Source organism: Podarcis erhardii, assembly GCF_964252035.2.
Source record: "Podarcis erhardii genome assembly, chromosome: 8".
Lineage (NCBI taxonomy): Eukaryota > Metazoa > Chordata > Lepidosauria > Squamata > Lacertidae > Podarcis > Podarcis erhardii.
In genome coordinates this window covers 23,192,438-23,209,248 of record NC_138499.1, presented here as the reverse complement: position 1 = coordinate 23,209,248, position 16,811 = coordinate 23,192,438, and the positions used below count along the sequence as shown (strand labels likewise).

At 41.8% G+C, this 16,811-nt stretch overlaps 2 protein-coding genes across 10 annotated transcripts in view; both read right to left on the bottom strand.

Annotated features, from left to right (window-relative positions):
- Positions 1–6,872, bottom strand: part of RRM2B (ribonucleotide reductase regulatory TP53 inducible subunit M2B) — an 80,201-nt gene extending 73,329 nt beyond the window's left edge. For both annotated transcript variants that reach the window (XR_014159559.1, XM_081874582.1), the window contains exons 1-6: positions 6,718–6,872; positions 5,830–5,991; positions 3,649–3,765; positions 3,181–3,314; positions 706–800; positions 90–223 (exon numbers count right to left, since the gene is read on the bottom strand). Coding sequence is in view for 1 of the 2 variants with exons in the window: in XM_081874582.1 (XP_081730708.1) it covers positions 90–223; positions 706–800; positions 3,181–3,314; positions 3,649–3,765; positions 5,830–5,991; positions 6,718–6,777 (702 nt within the window). In the remaining variant the exon portion in view is untranslated. The remainder of the gene's footprint in view (positions 1–89; positions 224–705; positions 801–3,180; positions 3,315–3,648; positions 3,766–5,829; positions 5,992–6,717) is intronic.
- A 6,960-nt stretch (positions 6,873–13,832) lies between these two features.
- UBR5 (ubiquitin protein ligase E3 component n-recognin 5) overlaps positions 13,833–16,811 on the bottom strand; it is a 65,667-nt gene continuing 62,688 nt past the window's right edge. For all 8 annotated transcript variants that reach the window (XM_081873282.1, XM_081873280.1, XM_081873281.1 and 5 more), the window contains 3 exons: positions 16,124–16,268; positions 15,426–15,511; positions 13,833–14,454 (listed from right to left, as the gene is read on the bottom strand). In XM_081873282.1, the coding sequence (XP_081729408.1) occupies positions 14,242–14,454; positions 15,426–15,511; positions 16,124–16,268 (444 nt within the window). In that variant the 3' untranslated portion in view covers positions 13,833–14,241. The remainder of the gene's footprint in view (positions 14,455–15,425; positions 15,512–16,123; positions 16,269–16,811) is intronic.

Here is a 16,811-nt window from a genome sequence, read left to right as displayed (position 1 = left end):
TATCTGTGACTCTTTTATTTGGACGGTTTTGCTTTCAGAGAACAAGACTGGACCCCATTTTGAACATCAGCCCCCCCCCCCCACATTACTTCATCTCGGCTAATGAGTTCATTGGAGAAAGTGAGGCCTGGCATCAGTCCTCTTTTCTTGAGCCAAAATATAGCCGCAAAAGAACCAGAGAAGAAGATCCCTTCGACAGCAGCAAAAGCAACCACTCTCTCGCCTGTTTCAGGGGAGATAAAAAAAAACCACACACATTATGGTTACAAAGTTCAGACACCAACCCCTCAAACTGTAAAATAGAATGTTGCAACATATAAAAGGAGAGGAAATTCCAGTACAAATACAGTAACAATCTGCACTGAAAGCAACATAATTAACAAGAAAACAAAATATTTTTTAGAGAACACAAAAATCAAATGCAAAAATGCAGTATGAACTTGAGTGTCCCTCCTCTCCACAAACGCCCCAATCCTGGTAGTCTTAAGCATAATTTATAACCAGCTCATTCAACCACCTTCAGCCACAGGATAACACAAACCAACACCATAGCCCCTCCTTCCTGGTCTCCCACTCAGGTAGAGTCTTACTCTATACCAGTTCAGCTTCTTACACTGAGAGGTATTAAACAACTTTAGAACACTCAAAAACATTATTTCAACTAAGGCACGTATAGTGGAAATGCATTACTCAGAAGCAACCTACCAAAAGTGGCTTCCCTGTCTCTTATCCACCTCAGTGCCCAGTCAGCTTTCCTCTTGACGCACGGCATTGTTTCAATAGCATTAAATAAGAAGTCCCTGGAAAAAACAAACCAAAAGATAGCAAGAATCTGAGGCGCCAGTATCACGTCCGTGCATCGGACAATATGGGTGGTTCAGCTATGTTTTACCCAAAGCGGACCACTGAAATTAATGAACATAACTAAGCTAGGGCTATTAATTTCAACAGGTCTACTCAAGAGTAAAATGTAGTTGAATGCCACCCTAGGGCTGTGCAAGGCACCCCAGTACAGTCTGGAACCCAATTTGGTAATCCTGATCAGGCCCTATTCCAGCCACATCACTCCGGGGCCCAGCCTAATCTGGGCCAAACTCAGATCCTGAACAGGATCAGGGCCTTGTGCAGCCCTAAATGGCAAGAGGTGTGGGGAAAATGAGACGATACAAGCAGCCTCCTTCCACCGCCTCCCTGACCGCAAGTTTAAACAGGGTTTCACACAGCCGTATCTGAAGCAGGGGGTCACCCACAGATGGCTCAATCCTCTCGTAACAGATACATGATTAAATGATCTTCTGAATGTGTGCACGTTATGGCAAAACAAGAAGTTTCTGCATCTTGAAGAATGTTAAGACACAAACCTTTTTCAGAACCTGCCTTCAAACTAGAAGGAAATATTAACTCATTTCACCACTGAGTAATTTACAGCATGAGTAACAAGGCTATTTCATTTCAGCACATTAATTCTGAAGGAAAAGTCACCCTTTGGTCAACAGTGACTGGTGTGGTAGGACAGACTGGACACCTGTCCAGGTAAGCCACTAGTGAACTTAGTGACTGCACTGTCTTTAAATAAATAAATAAAACCATATGAACTGGATAGGGGAGAGAGACGAAACCAGTATTCAACTGATTTCTACCTTTTTACCTCATTTCTCACATCCAGCCCCTTCATGGAAAAAGTTATTCACCGTTCTATCCTAGCTACACACATTTTCCATCTTTGTAATTTTGCACAATTTTATTCAGGGCTGCATGTATTCTGTGATTTCATGAAAGTGCTGTGTGAAGCCTTAATTGGTGCAGAATTCCCAGCATTTTAAAATCATGTTTCTAGTCCATATGACTGGCCATGAGCCTTGAAGGTGTTTTGTAGAATCTCGGAAGTTATATTTCTAGAGGTCAATGAGAGGGCCTCAATACCATGCAGTTCCTTGCTCTTTCTCATATTTACTTGAAGCTGAATTATTCAAATTAAACAAATGCATGCAGTTTCTTAACTTGTATCATTTATACAGAGGAAAGTTTTTTTTTTAAAAAAGTTCAATTTTGGATTACTCTGATGAATATTGGTTCCTAGTTTTAAGCACAAAAACACATACTGCTCTGAGTTTAATGAAACTCCTGCTATGATAATGAGCTGCAATGAACCTTCGCCGCAAGCATACCTGTGAGGAGATTGGAAATGTCGGAATCATCTGAAAGAATGATTTGGCTCTGACTTCTCCTAACCATAAAGGGTAAAGGGAACCCAGACCATTAGGTTCAGTCGTGGTGGACTCTGGGGTTGTGGCGCTCATCTTGCTTTATTGGCCGAGGGAGCCGGCATACAGCTTCCGGGTCATGTGGCCAGCATGACTAAGCTGCTTCTGGTGAACCAGAGCAGCGCACAGAAACGACATCTACCTTCCCACCAGAGCAGTACCTAGTTATCTACTTGCACTTTGACATGCTTTCAAACTGCTAGGTTGGCAGGAGCAGGGACCGAGCAACGGGAGCTCACCCCATCGCAGGGATTCGAACCGCCGACCTTTTGATCTGTGGTTTAACCCACAGCACCGCCTGCATCCTCTCCTAACCACAGTTTAGCTTTAAACAAACCACAATTTCCAAGCTGAGAAGTTGCAGTGAACTGTGGTTTGTTGAAAGGAAAAAGTAGATGTTTTTACCTCCTCCTCATAGAAGGAAGTGAGGAAAGTTGGAACCAAGTCCCACTGTGGCTTAATGCTATACAGTGGTACCGTCTGTTGTCAGGCGGGATACTATCTGCCATATATTGTCCTCTCCTCTCTTGGCAGGCAAATCAGTTCCCCCGCCCTCTCCCAAAAAACTTTAAAGTGGTACCTCGGGTTACAGACGCTTCAGGTTACAGATGCTTCAGATTACAGACTCTGCTAACCCTGAAATAGTACCTCAGGTTAAGAACTTTGCTTCAGGATGAGAACAGAAATCGTGCAGCTCCGGCACAGCAGCAGTGGGAGGCCCCATTAGCTAAAGTGGTACCTCAGGTTAAGAATAGTTTCAGGTTAAGAAGGGACCTCCAGAACGAATTAAGTTCTTAACCTGAGGTACCACTGTAGTGATCTCTCCTGTTATGTCTGAACCAGGACAGAGTCATTCAGTATGGAAAGAACACAATACAGAAATCCTCTATATTGTGGCAATACTTACGGTGATTACCTTTTCTCAGGATCCTTGATGTAAGTGTCTATTAATAAACTGTACATCTCTGAGTGAACATTTTCTATTAGTATCTGGAAGCCATAGAAACAGCGAGCTTCTGGGATCTGCACTTCTTGACTAAAACGTTCCACCTGACAACAAAAGAAGGTTAGAGGTAATTCACACATATACATTCTTAACAACTCATAGAAGGGTGCATGATTCTACCATCACTGGAAAGCACTACATTTGATATAGTTATCAGACGACAGGAAACTATGGCCAAGGGAATGGCTTGGAGCTGCAATCCTCAAGTGCCAACTTATCTAAGGACCTTAAATATTTGAACTGCTTGCTCAAAACACTAATGGCAAATAAGCCTTGAGGTCAAATGCCAAAGTGTTTCATCAGCTTGACTGCAGGTGCTGAAACAGCAAAGAAGGCAGGCAGCACAGGGTTAGAAAAGCAGCCCATAAAGTATCTTACCAGGTTTTCGTTCACAATTCCATCGCTGGCTGCAAAAAAAGCCAGGATATGTGAAATAAAGTATTTTTCTTCAGGTTTCAGTTTGTTCCAGTGAAGAAGATCCTTTGATAAGTCAACCTTTGTGAGGAAGAAGAAAAATTCATTGCAAATTTATATTTTAGTGGTTCATTAATAACTCTGTAAGACAAAAGAAACTCTTGAGGGAAATGAAATGGCAAATTCTTTATTTATTAATTTTCTATACTGTTTTTTCATCTGTAGATCTCAAGGCAGCTCACAACACAAAGATACAAGATAAGAACACAAAATACAAAAGAACAAGAGCAACAAAACCAAAACAAACCAATATCTACCAACCCGCCACATTCATATAGTTCCTACAAAGCTTCTCTCCACGATGCCTTGTGCTTCATTTGAAGACATTTGCAAGGACTGGATAGTTTGCAAGTGGACAGGGAAAGAGGATGCCCATAACTTATTCAAAGACATGTTATTAATTTTGTTATTATCACCACTCCTCCAAAAGTCGCAAAATGGCTAACAGAAATAACAAATAATAAACATGAAACCAATACAATTTAAAATGAATTAATTTAAGAAACAGTACACTAAATATGCCAGGATATCTGCGCTATCTATGATCATTTCTTGTTAACTGTTCCCTGCCCCACTGCAGGTGTAAATACAATCATTTCAGGAGTTATCATCAATCTATTCTGGTAAAATTTTACAGGTGTATCTATCTAACATCTCAGTGTCACTGACTGCAATTTTTGTATCTTATTGCCATTCAGTTACCGCCTTATCATTTTCTCCTTTCTCTAATCCACAAAAGCTTGTGCTGTAATAAATGTATTAAGAGTTTAAGGTGCCACATAATTCTTTTATTAATATGCTTAAAGTTCATCCACACTCAACAAGTCAGACACAAAGATGAACCAGCTGCTTCCAGAAAGACTACCTAAAACAGCACATTATCAGTGGCCCATATCAGTGTTCAAATGCCTGGGAGAAGACAAATGTCTTTGCCTGGTGCCAAACAGCTGACAATGACAGCACCACGTGAGCCTCTTTGGGGCAAGTGTTAGTTATGTATCTACAACTTTCAGCACCCTTTACAAGCTACAGCTCCCAGAATTCTCTGGGGGAAGCCATGACTTTTAAAGTGGTACAAGAGTGCCTTAAATGTATGGTGTGGTTGTGACATCAGTGAATGGAGTCAGTCTTTCGTCACCCTCTCTCCTAGCTGTCCCTAAAGTCTGGCTTTCCTAGGTCTCTTGACCCTTCCTTTCTTTTTATTCTCCTATACCAACCAAAACGCTTAAGTGGCTAGAGGAACTCCCCTACGAAAAAAGCCTATACAATGTTTGAGGTTACAGATAGGTAGCCGTGTTGGTCTGCCATGGTCAAAACAAAATAAAAAAATTCCTTCCAGTAGCACCTTAAAGACCAACTGAGTTAGTTCTAGGTATGAGCTTTCGTGTGCATGTATCTGAAGAAGTGTGCATGCACACGAATGTTTGAGGTGTTTTTAGTTTAGAAAAAAAAACAAGTAAGGGTGGTCATGATAGAGGAATATAAAAAGATGCATTCTGTGGAGAAGCTTTTCTTCTTCTCTCATAATACCAGAACAGGAGGTAATGCAATGAAGATGAATGTTGGAATATTCAAGGCAAAAAGGCATATTTCTTCACACAGTGCCTAGTCAAAATATGGAATTCACTAAACGATGTAGCTGTGGACACCAATTTGGGTGGCTTTAAAATGGAATTAGGCAAATTCTTAGAACTATCCATTAAGAATTATAGCAAATTCTAAAGCTATCAATGGCTACTAGCCATAATGGCTGTGTTCGGCCCTAATATCTGAATATCTGTTTCTGGGCAACAGCAGCATCAGAGTGCAGTTGTCGTGTTTGTGGAACTTGTCCAAAAAGCAACCAAAAGCCACTTGAGAACTGGATACCCAACCGCCTCCTCTTCTGAAATGTCCTGAAATGTTTCAGAAACATCTTGAAAGTGGTGTTGAACTACACAAGTCGAGCACAGACCTAGCCTTGCTTTGTTTGCATAGGAACCCCATTGTCATTGTGGAAACTGTGACGCCTCTAACACAGCAGGACACAGAATACACACCTGCACGCACAAACAGACCCTTACCTCTCTATGTTGTTACACTCACCTCTTCCGCTGTCCAGAAGGAAGCTTGCGCCTGCTTGTACATTTTCCAAATGTCTGGATACTGGATGGGGAAGATGACAAACCGGCGAGGGTTTTTCCTTAAAAGAGGCTCTTCGCCCCATTTTAAACCATCCTGTGTCTCGCCTGAAGACGGCAACAATCTCTAAAGCAAGAACACAACGAGTAGTCAATAACATCGGCCCAGAGATGGAAAGAAGATAAAAGTCTCAACCAGAGAAGAATGGCAGATTAAGTTGATGAATTATGCCGAAATGGCAAAAATGACCGGAGGAATCAGAAATCAGGAAGACCAAAATTTTAATAATGGGGAAAATTTATATTTTATCTTAAAAAATAATTGTAAACAGTTAAAATCGTTAGTAGGATTGGAATAACACTTGTAGTTTAATGGTGAATTTTGAATATAACGGAGATGTAAAAGATTTGGATTATTATAAAAGATGCAGGAGGAAATGACTAACATTGGGACCCAGAAAGGGGAGGAGGGAAGCCCAGGAGATTCTTTGGAATCTTGTTTTTATGATGTATGTTGCATATGTGATTGTAAAACTTTATCTGAAAAACCAAATAAATAATTTTTCAAAAAGTAAACGATCACAAGAGTCGTAGAGGGTGCGCTGGTTTTCTACGCCGCCTCGCTGAAAACTCAATGACGTATGATATAACCTAAGTTTTACTCGGAAGTCAGAGCCACGGAGCGCAGCGGAGTTGACTCCCGAGTAAGCGCGAGCATAGGATCGCGGCCCTGGAACTCGATCCTGCGTGCCCCTGCTCGGGTGTAAGGGCCTCCGGGTTCGACGGGGGTCTGATCCCCAGGAAACGCGCGCACCCATCCGGGGAGATGGAGATCCCAATCTGCCCTGCTCACCTCGTCCCCCTGCGGCCTAGCAGCGCCGCACGACGCAGGGCGCTCCCGTTGCTCGCCCATGGCCCCGCAGAGAGCCCGGCCCGGGAGCAACGCCGGCGAGGGGAAGGCGGCGCCGCCGCCGACGGGGACCTGCGCGCAGCAGCAACCGGCAGACCTGCAAGGGCAACGGCGTCGGAGAGGCCTCAACTCGGAGGCTCCTCCTCCCAGAGGCGGGATTGTGTGCGGCCGAAACGGAAGGCAAATGCTCGCGCTCCCTCTGCAAAACTGAGTCTCTCCTCCTCCTCGTCGTCCTTTAAGTCAAGGCGCAAACACAGGTCGAGACCATAGTTCGAGACTTCAGGGGCCGGGAAAAAGTTTAAGCTTAAAAAATGTGAACTGGAAGGTATGTAAAACAATGTTTTAACGTGCAATCGAGTTTGCATATTCACCCATCAGCCATGGGTACTTCGGTTGAGATTTCTGCATTGCTTGGGGTTTGGAATAGATGACAGTGGGACTCCCTTCCAGTTCCAGAGATCTGTTATTATGCTAAACTGATCACCCCAGAGGACCTTGCCCCCTTAAGAGCACTTATTAGTTCTACCTGAAGATGCAGAGATTGAACTTGACCAAGCTTTTGAAGGACACCAAATTGGGCTGTGTACACGCCTATATCTTTAAAACCCATTTTAAGCACATTTCAACCAACAGAGAATTACAGGCCCAGTAGTTTAAGGAACTGTAGCTCTGTGAAGGTTAAACTACAGTCCCCAAAGTGCTTTGAAGGGATCAGAGTGGTCAAAACAAAAATGAATGGCAAAAAGCTCCTGAGGATCTCTCCAAATGGGGTGAATGGACAAGAGAATGGCAAATGTGATTTCATATAAGTAATATATAGGGATAGAGTTTGAGCTGTTTTAAATGCAGTAAACTTATGAGGATCTGGAAGCTGTCTCCTCTCATTGCTAGATGGTCATTATTTCAATGGGCAGCCTCTGTTGGAAAGCATCAGTTGCCAAGATAATATGCACAACAGGATATTATTCGAAGATCACAAGGCATGCAGAGAACATATCATCATCATCAAACCTTTTATTGGCATCACATACAAACATCCATAGTAAATCAATACAGAATTCCCGCCTTCCCAGTGACACAAAACATTTGTCAAATGAAAGAGGCAAAGCAGTCTAACATTACATCTCTAGGTGTCCAGGGAGATCAGACGTCTGCAATGTGTTTCGATGACAAAAAACCAGATAAAGATGTTTAGCCGCTAACTTGGTGAGCACCTGATTATTCCCCAATAATAGAAAATGTATGACTTCTAACTCTGGTTTCCATTTGGGGATGCAGAGTTGATCTAGGAACTGCTGGCAGAGATCAACATATAGTTTACATTTAAGAACCATATGTGTAAGAGTTGCCACCTGATGGTCTTCACATGGGCAAATTCTTTCTCCTTCCACCATTCCCGAGAACCGTCATTAGTGGAAGCATCAACTTGAGCTCCGCATCACTTGTGCAGTTTTTATTAGTTTGACTTGAGCTCTGCATCAGCTGTGCGGTTTTTATTAGGTTTTATCAGTTTTTATTCAGTTTTTATCAGCCCCGGTATTTTATCTACAACATTTGGCAGCTTTTCCTTAACTAATATATTCACAAAGCTTGAGTTAAAAGCTCAAGTTAAAAGTCTTAGAGAAAGTCCTGGAAAGTCTCGGGGAAAGCCTTAATTAGCTCCAGCTCGACTCAGTCTACCAACTAATTATCAGCAGGAGTGGCGATTAATTGCTCTATTTTGGGAGGACACCGAGCTTTCCAATTTACAGCAGAAATTAGTAGTGGCTGCATCTCCAGGAAAATGACTAGGAAAAAGAAGTGACTGGTCTCATCTCCACAAGTGAGCCCACAGCAGAAGTGCAAGCAGAGTAAACTGGATGATTTAATAAAAGGACAGAATTCAGAACCTACCACATCCAACAGAGCACATTCCCAGGTAGGTGGGGATGCTTTAATGGGTGGAGATCATCCAGGGGAGAATGCTGAGACGAGTGCCCATGAACTATCCCATGAACTACTATCTATGCAGAAATACTCGCAGACCACTGTCTGCTGACTGCAAGAACAGTGGAGGAAATTAACAGCAAATTAGAAAAGGTACTGTATTTTTTTCTCTCTAAGTCTCACTTTTTCCCTCCTAAAAAGTAAGGGGAAATGTGTGTGCGTCTTATGGAGCGAATGCAGGCTGCGCAGCTATCACAGAAGCCAGAACAGCAAGAGGGATTGCTGCTTTCACTGCGCAGCGATCCCTCTTGCTGTTCTGGCTTCTGAGATTCAGAATATTTTTTTTATTGTTTTGCTCCTCCAAAAACTAGGTGCATCTTGTGGTCTGGTGCGTCTTATAGAGCGAAAAATACAGTAACTTCTCTTCTAACTGAGTTGGTCTTCTGGCAACCAGAAATAGCTCCCTCAATTCTAAAGAGGCTGACCACAGTGTTGTCCTCCCCCATGACCGGTCTGGACTTGATAACCTGATAACCGAGAGACTACAAATAGTAAAAATAACAATAGTGAAAGTAGGAACCTAATCCTACAAAGCACTCAAGTAGCTCTCGATATATATCCTTTCAATGCTAAGCTGCCTTACTGGAAATCAACTGACAGCGTGAAGAGAAACTTTAAGCAGAGAACATATGGAAGAAGGCATGAGGCATGAGATTATATGTTAAAAGTAGCACTTGGTATTTGGCCTGGAACCTCATTGGTAACCAGAGCAGCTCTTCTGAGGACTGGTATCCTGCGGTCTCTTTGGCATGCCTAGTAATCTTGCTGCTGCACTTTGGATCAGTTGTCATTTCTGAACATTCAAAGGCAGGCTTATAGTAAGGGCAGTGCAATCTTGAGGTTAGTAGGGCATATATCACAGTGGTCTGTTACTTATCAGGAGAGGGTGTAGCAAAAGTACCCTCTGGTTAGAAAACAGACACTCCTGGCCACAAATAACACTCAAGCACCAAGGAGCAGAACATCCAAGGTGGAGGAACTGCAGTGACACTGTTTTCAGTGTGGTGGTACGAAACCTGTAGAACTCCCTGCCAACCGAGATTAGGCAGACGCCCCTCCTTGCTGAGATTCAGATAAGTGACTAAAACTTTCTTGTTCCAGTATGCTTTTTAAGGTAGTGTTCAGTTGTACGATCAATTGCTCAGAATAATTGTAATATTTTGTTGAAATGAAGCAGTGCATTTCTTACACTGGGAAGCAGTTTGACTAGACTAATGTCCAAGTCCCTTCCAAACTCTCTGGTTCTGTGGTATGGATTCAGCTAAACAGCTGCGCTAGTGAGAGGAGTGCACGAGTACAAGAACAATCTCCCCTCTCCTCTCCCATGGGCCCCCCCAAATCAGCTCTAGGGGGTCAGGAGAGCCCTCAAAACTCACAGGGGGGAGGCAGCAAGATCGTTCCACCTAGCAAGCTGAAATGCTTGTGCTGATGGAGCCATGGTAATAGCACAACAGTGAATTCTATCGTCTGATTCTATTACCTTCAAAGCTCTGAAAAACTATAGGCTATATACATGTCTGTAGCCTATACATAAAGCCGTAAACCTAGAGGATTAATTTGCCATCCTGTTTATAACTTAATGACTGCAATCCAAGTCAGAGGGACGACTCGAGAAATGTTCCGCTGAAAGATGTCATAGCAAAACGGTATGCCCATCTCAGCCTCCAAGGTAACTTGAATGGACACTTCTTCACTAGAAGTATTTACTTAGGTATATGACCCTGCAAAGAGGAGAGGGTTGGGCATTAACTCATTCGGCAATAATCGCAATCTGTTATTGACCTCTCTTTGGTTCCAAAGTTGACCTTTGCTCAGTGTCTGGCCAGCCAAAAAAGCTTTTGGAAGATTGTGTTGAAATTCTTGCAATGTAAGGAGCCTCAAAAGATTTCGTCCGGTGGTATTCAAATATTTATCTGGAATGCATACCAGACTTGTTTTTTAAAAATATATCCTAAAACTCATGCAGCACTTTTGTGGGTCATGCAGTGCACTGAAGATGATGTCATAGATGGAGGTGCATAAGACTATAAAGAATCAACTCCACCAAGACCAGAGTAACCCGTGAAAATCAGTTCACCTAGGAAGCTAGAGCCTTAAAACAAATGGATTTCATGTATATTTCAAACGTTTCAAGATCACTCTTGCTTGCAGGTGCCTCGTAGAGTGAAATAAAATATCCATCTCCTGCAACTTTCACAAACCCCTTGGCACATAATGGCAGGGGTGAATGAAGAGCTGTATTCCAAACCATCTTAGCATTGGTGAAGGCCTATCTGCCGCATAATTCTTATTTGTGTCTTTCTTTGCAGTACTTGTGCTGTACTTTTCAGTTTACCAAGATGCTTATTTCAGGGATTTACATGCGATGATTTACTGGTGTCTTTACTATTAAATGTCCCATCTCAAATCCTTCGTACTGTGATTAATATGTTTGCTCTTACATTTGCCTGTTTTAGTTGGGTAGCGCAGGCCTGCTTGCCAAACAGTAAAGGATATGTAAGATAGCAGTTGTTAGACATCTAAACAAGTTTATATTTAGTTTCAAATTGCTGCTTGCAAAATGAGACAACTGTTGCATTGTATGTCTGCTTGAAAGACTGAGGCCCCATTTAACATTTGCTGCTCACTCCATCTCAGGTTAGGCTTAACTAATGGAAAAATAACAAAATCAAGCAATATACAGTGAATAATTGTGAACACACAATAATAAAATGTGGCACAAACAGGCTGCGGTGCTTGACCCTCTCTCACATTGTCCTTGTGGATGATGGTGACAGACGACCCCTTCCCTACCCCCAACACCATCTCCTGGCAGAAGACCAAGAACCCATGGTCAGCAGGCCAAAGTGACTCACACACGTTAACTTCAAGCCAATGGGCTCGATAACTACCAGGGAAACAGGCTTAAGAAGAAACCCAGTTCCATTTTTGAAATCTGGGAGCATTAGTATCAGCTTTCAAACCAACACTGTGTGTTGCAATACACAATCGAAGAAACCACATCTAGCTTCAAAGAACTAAAGTTTTCCTATTGCTTTGCTTTTGCTTTTACTCTATACCACATATTTAAAAGAAACTAACTTAAGCCAGACAGCAATGTGGTGTACAATTTTAATAAACATTTCTTATGAAAAGCTTGATACTGTTCAAATATACAGAGAAAAGCTATTTATATAGCTACATATACATCTTGAGTCAATGACTACAGCATAAATCATTCTAGCTTTCCCCTTCGGTTAGAGTATCAGCAAAGTGTTTTCTACATGTATATATTTTCTTTTTAGGCTACTATATCAGGCTTGTTGACTGTGTAGTTTTATCCTGCTGTGATTGTTGTAAAACAGCTATGTTATATACATAATTATACATATAACATATGGATATGCTATATATACACAGGTTATATATAACAATACTTTACAATATACACAGCCTTTCATAAGAGGGCTCTGGAAGAGATTAACCTTATTAAGCCTCAACACCTCAGTGAGGTAGGTAGCTATCATTATTTTACAGAATGTGAGTAAGAGGCCCAGAGACATTAAGTAACTTGCCATAAAAGCCAGTAGCAGATTCAGGAACAGAATCCAAAACTTTATATCCACTGAATACATCACCAGAAACTCCATCCTTATCCCTCAAAGGGCTGTCAAAGGGGAAACTAATTAGTTCATCAATACATGCAGGGGGGAAAATATTTTTTAAAAGCACCTGCAGTTGTTCCCTAACTATACAAGTCTGGCACAGTCACCTTTAAGAGAACAAATAGTCTTCAGAGTCTACTGCATGGAGGTCAGAGATGTGCTCTAGCGAGCTTCCCCAAGGCCTGTCAGAGTTAGATTTTTCTGTAGAAGGCAGCCATTCTATTTTTTAAGCTAAGGCAGAAAGGGGCTTGAATGCTGTTGTTAAGGGTGAAGTGGGGGAGAGGAGCAGTTTTCCACTTTGGTAGAAATTTAAGCAAGTTTGCAGCGATGTGCTGTTCTCTCCCCACCCACCCCCCAGCCAAAAACCATGGGGACAGGGGAACAACTGAAGCCAACAATCATAATGGAAAGAGTTTTATGTCTAGTAGGAGATGGTGAGCAAGCAACAACACAGAGCCTCCCCCTTTCATACATCACTTAAGAACTAAACAAAACGGGACCCTGGCGTACTGAAATACAATAGGACTCTCTCCCCTTCATTGTAAAAATGTTTAATTAAAAAAAAAGAAGCAAGCACTCAGCACACCACAATACATTTGGCAAACTTTTCTTTGTGCTGATTGAACAAAACTACATTACGCCTCCATCTTGCACAGCCTGGTGAAAACAAGAGAGCTTGCCAGGGCAGGGCAGTTCTGCTAACTGTAAAATGTGGGCTGAACTCCTTCCATTTCGACTGAAGATGAGAATGAGTTTTATTGACTTATGAAATTTAGAGTGGCTTAGTGAATGACTGTGGTGTGTGGTGATAACTAGGATTATACAGGCTATATAAATAAAAACTATTGTTTCTTCAGTATGACTTTGTACTTTTGTCTGTAATTTATTAAAAACTGTAACAAGATACTTAAAAAAGGCTAGATACAAAAGTAGTTAAGCTGCTCACGAACATTAAATTTCTTCAAAATGTACCTTCAAATAATCATGATCTTATAAACATTTTACAGTTACCAGGTAGTGCCTAGGCTGAAATTTTAAACAGTCTGAGACACAGCAGAACAAGTGTCCAGGTTGGAGTTGGAAGTGGAACAACCTTCTGACTGATTGCTCGAGGAAAGAGGGATACAAAAATGTTGATTGTGAACGATTAAATACTGTGCATTGGCTTCCTTGTTATGTACAAAAAGATCCTCACTAAGGTATACAGATTACATGCAAAACATTAGTGGTGGTATTTGTGTGCCAGAGTCCAATGCAAAGAGACAAAACTTGCAATGGCAGTGGTTTTTTGTAAGCAAACGTGAATGATTTCAACTCTTAGCTCTAACTGGCAAGAACTTTTTACAAGTTCAATATACATGATGCACAACTGCAGCCAACCACAAAATTAAACACCATTAAAAAAAAAAGTTAAAATAAAACACAGAACATACTTCATCTTTTATTTTGAAATTCCCTACTCCCTCTATACAAGAACCTTTGCTGAAGCACTTTCCACAAAGGCAGCAGTGAATTTTCTTAGAACATTTTACATATTCCTTCCCCACCCTCCCCCGGCAAAAAGCTAAATCACAGTGTAATTTATATTGTTCTGCTGTCATCTTTGGCTGGGGTTGGCCAGGAAGCCGGCAACTAGCAAATGGTTACAGTCCGACATTGCTAGTGCTCCTTCGGCCCCTTGGGTTGCAAACTTAGTACAGGAATGTTGCATTTAGTCATTGCAATACCAGCAGGGAGAGTATGACAGCATTAACTTTCATAAACTTTTATAGACAAATGGAAAATCTACAAAAAAACTAGCTATTAATATTACACAGCAATACACACTTTTTATACTCTACACAAAACCAAAATTTTTGGTCTTAATGGCGAGTAGCAACTTCTGCTTGAGAATCTGTTTAGAAGAATACAGAGGGACATAAAGGCGAGAAATACAAGTGTTCGCTGTAGGAAGGTGTTGGTCATCTGGCGGCCTTATTGTGATGGATGGCATGGGCTGAAATCCTTCTTCGCTAGCGGGCAAGGATGGGCTTGACGTCCAGAAATAAACCTAAGGTGCAAATAAACAGTGACCTGTTAATGATTTGGGGAGGGGGGAATTCACATGCCAATTTTATATTTCAGTGGCATGCAGTGAAATTTATCGTAGGGTGACAGTTAGGGCCAGAGGCGCCAGCTTGCGAGGGCGATTGAGGGGGGGAGACGTTGCATGCATGACGTCCTGCCCTCACACATGTGAGCATCGGTGGGCTTTGGGAATGTGGAGGGAGGACTCTTGGACCGCACCAGAGCATTGTGCTCTGGGCTTTGGGAAGCAGACGCCAGGTTTAAATACTTTAATACTCTAATTTACTGGGAACATTTAAGGCACTAGCCTAGTCCCTCGTGTCCACACATCGTTGTTACTAATGTTACATCCCTTTATGCCAAAATCCTGTAGATTCAAACAATATTTAAGATGTTATCTGTCAGCACCATCTTTGATTCTTTGTTTACTACAAATAATGGAGTTCTATGGTAGAGAAAATAATTAACACAGAGCTTGAATTGGTTAATAATCAGTAACAGAAACCTACAATGCTCAAATAACGAATGTGAAGCATTTCAGAAAATGACAATCTCATTATTAATTTTATGAGAGTAACTAAAAGTAATCTACTCGAGATTCTCATTGTCCAGTCTTTTAAAAAACTCAAATGTTGAAATCAGAACTAATGCCCAAGGGGAAATGTTACTGATTTTCTTTTTTTATGGCAGACTCTGTATTATATTGTAGCCTGATTTTGATACTCCCCCCTCAGTTTCAAAGGAGGTTGGAAATGTACCAGGAGGAACCAATCTTGAAGAGACTCCAAATCCCAAACTTCTGAGTGACTGAACTTGCTCTTTGGGCCCAGGAGGAAATGATACCATACTGGGGTAGTTAAAATAAGAAACTTGTTTTTCTCCCCAATGTGGAGTCATCTAGTACCAACAAGGATTAACAAATCCCATATGTTGACCAAAAGAAAGAATACTTACTAGATCCTGCCTTTCAGTCATACTCATCTTCTCAACTATGGACCAAAACCAACGTTTGAACTGCAAAAGCTTTTCAGCGTTTTCTCCTGTTCAAAAATGAAATAAATTAACAGAAGAGCAGGCAGAGAATAACATTTAGTTGTGGATATCAGATAGTGGACTTAATGGAAATACTCTGGTTGTGCAAATAGCAACAACCAACTGTGAATTAAAATGCCAATAAGAGCAGACAGAGGGATCCAAGGACATGGTTTCCCTAGACTACTTTTAGTATGCAAGTAATAGTTTATATTAAGAGACTGGTGTGAAGGAGAAACGGATGAGCCATCTGCACTGTGATTTTTGTAGATCTGCAAAAATCTACAAATACAATGGAGAGACACAGGGCTGGATGCAACCAGCCCATTCTGCTAGCACTCTGAGCAAGGATTCCCACTAGGGCAACAGGGCTTTCTCTCCCTCTTCAGTCCCCCAAAACCTATTCTGGAGGGTCGGAAGAACCCCTAGATGTGGCAGGATGAGAGGGGAGATCATTCCATCAGGCAAACACAAATGGTTGCTCACAGTGAATTTCCCCCATAGTCTGCATGCTTCAGGAAACATTGCATTTGTCTAACCAATATGCAGGGGGGGAGGGGAAGCAGTCTGGAGCAATATTACTGCTGCACGACTAAAAGATTACACAAAGAATTTCATACCTGATTCATCATTGAAGGACGTAAAGCTGATTAGCATTTGCACATTAACTTCACCACAGCCATTTACGAGAAGCCTGAAATCTTCTGCTGTCAAGTCTTCTAATGAATTCTTTGGAAGTACATCCAGCAGACCTTTCCTCATTGCCTGAAAAAGCCACAATAATTTTAATTTAAACACTACCAGGAACTGCATATTGGCTGGTTACTGCACAACTAGACGGAAAGAACCAACGACTGGCAGATAAATCTGTTTGTCATGGCAAGTGAGCTATTGTCCTCTGGCAAGCATCATGAAGGGAGCCCTACACTCGGAAGATGGAGCTTGGCGACAGGGTTGTACTGGGCTTTCTGAGTTGTGGAGAACTGGGAACTTTACATGACCTCAAGTACAGGGACAGAGCAAGGTCAGGTACAAGAGGAGAGGCAGAATCTTGGGGTTGCAGCAAACAAAGTTCTACTCAAGAGCATTGAAGCTGCTGGACATAAGTAAGCAATGCCCCTTAATTTCCATGGGTCTATTCTAAGTATTATTAACATTGGCTCCAACCCTTGGTGTTTACAAGCTTTGGCCTGGCTATTAAGGTCAGCCAACATTTGCAGACACCCAATTTCTAGCATGTTGAGTTATAGCAGGGGTCCTATTTGTTCCTCATGACATGGCTTGTGTTTACTTCTGCATAGGAATCAC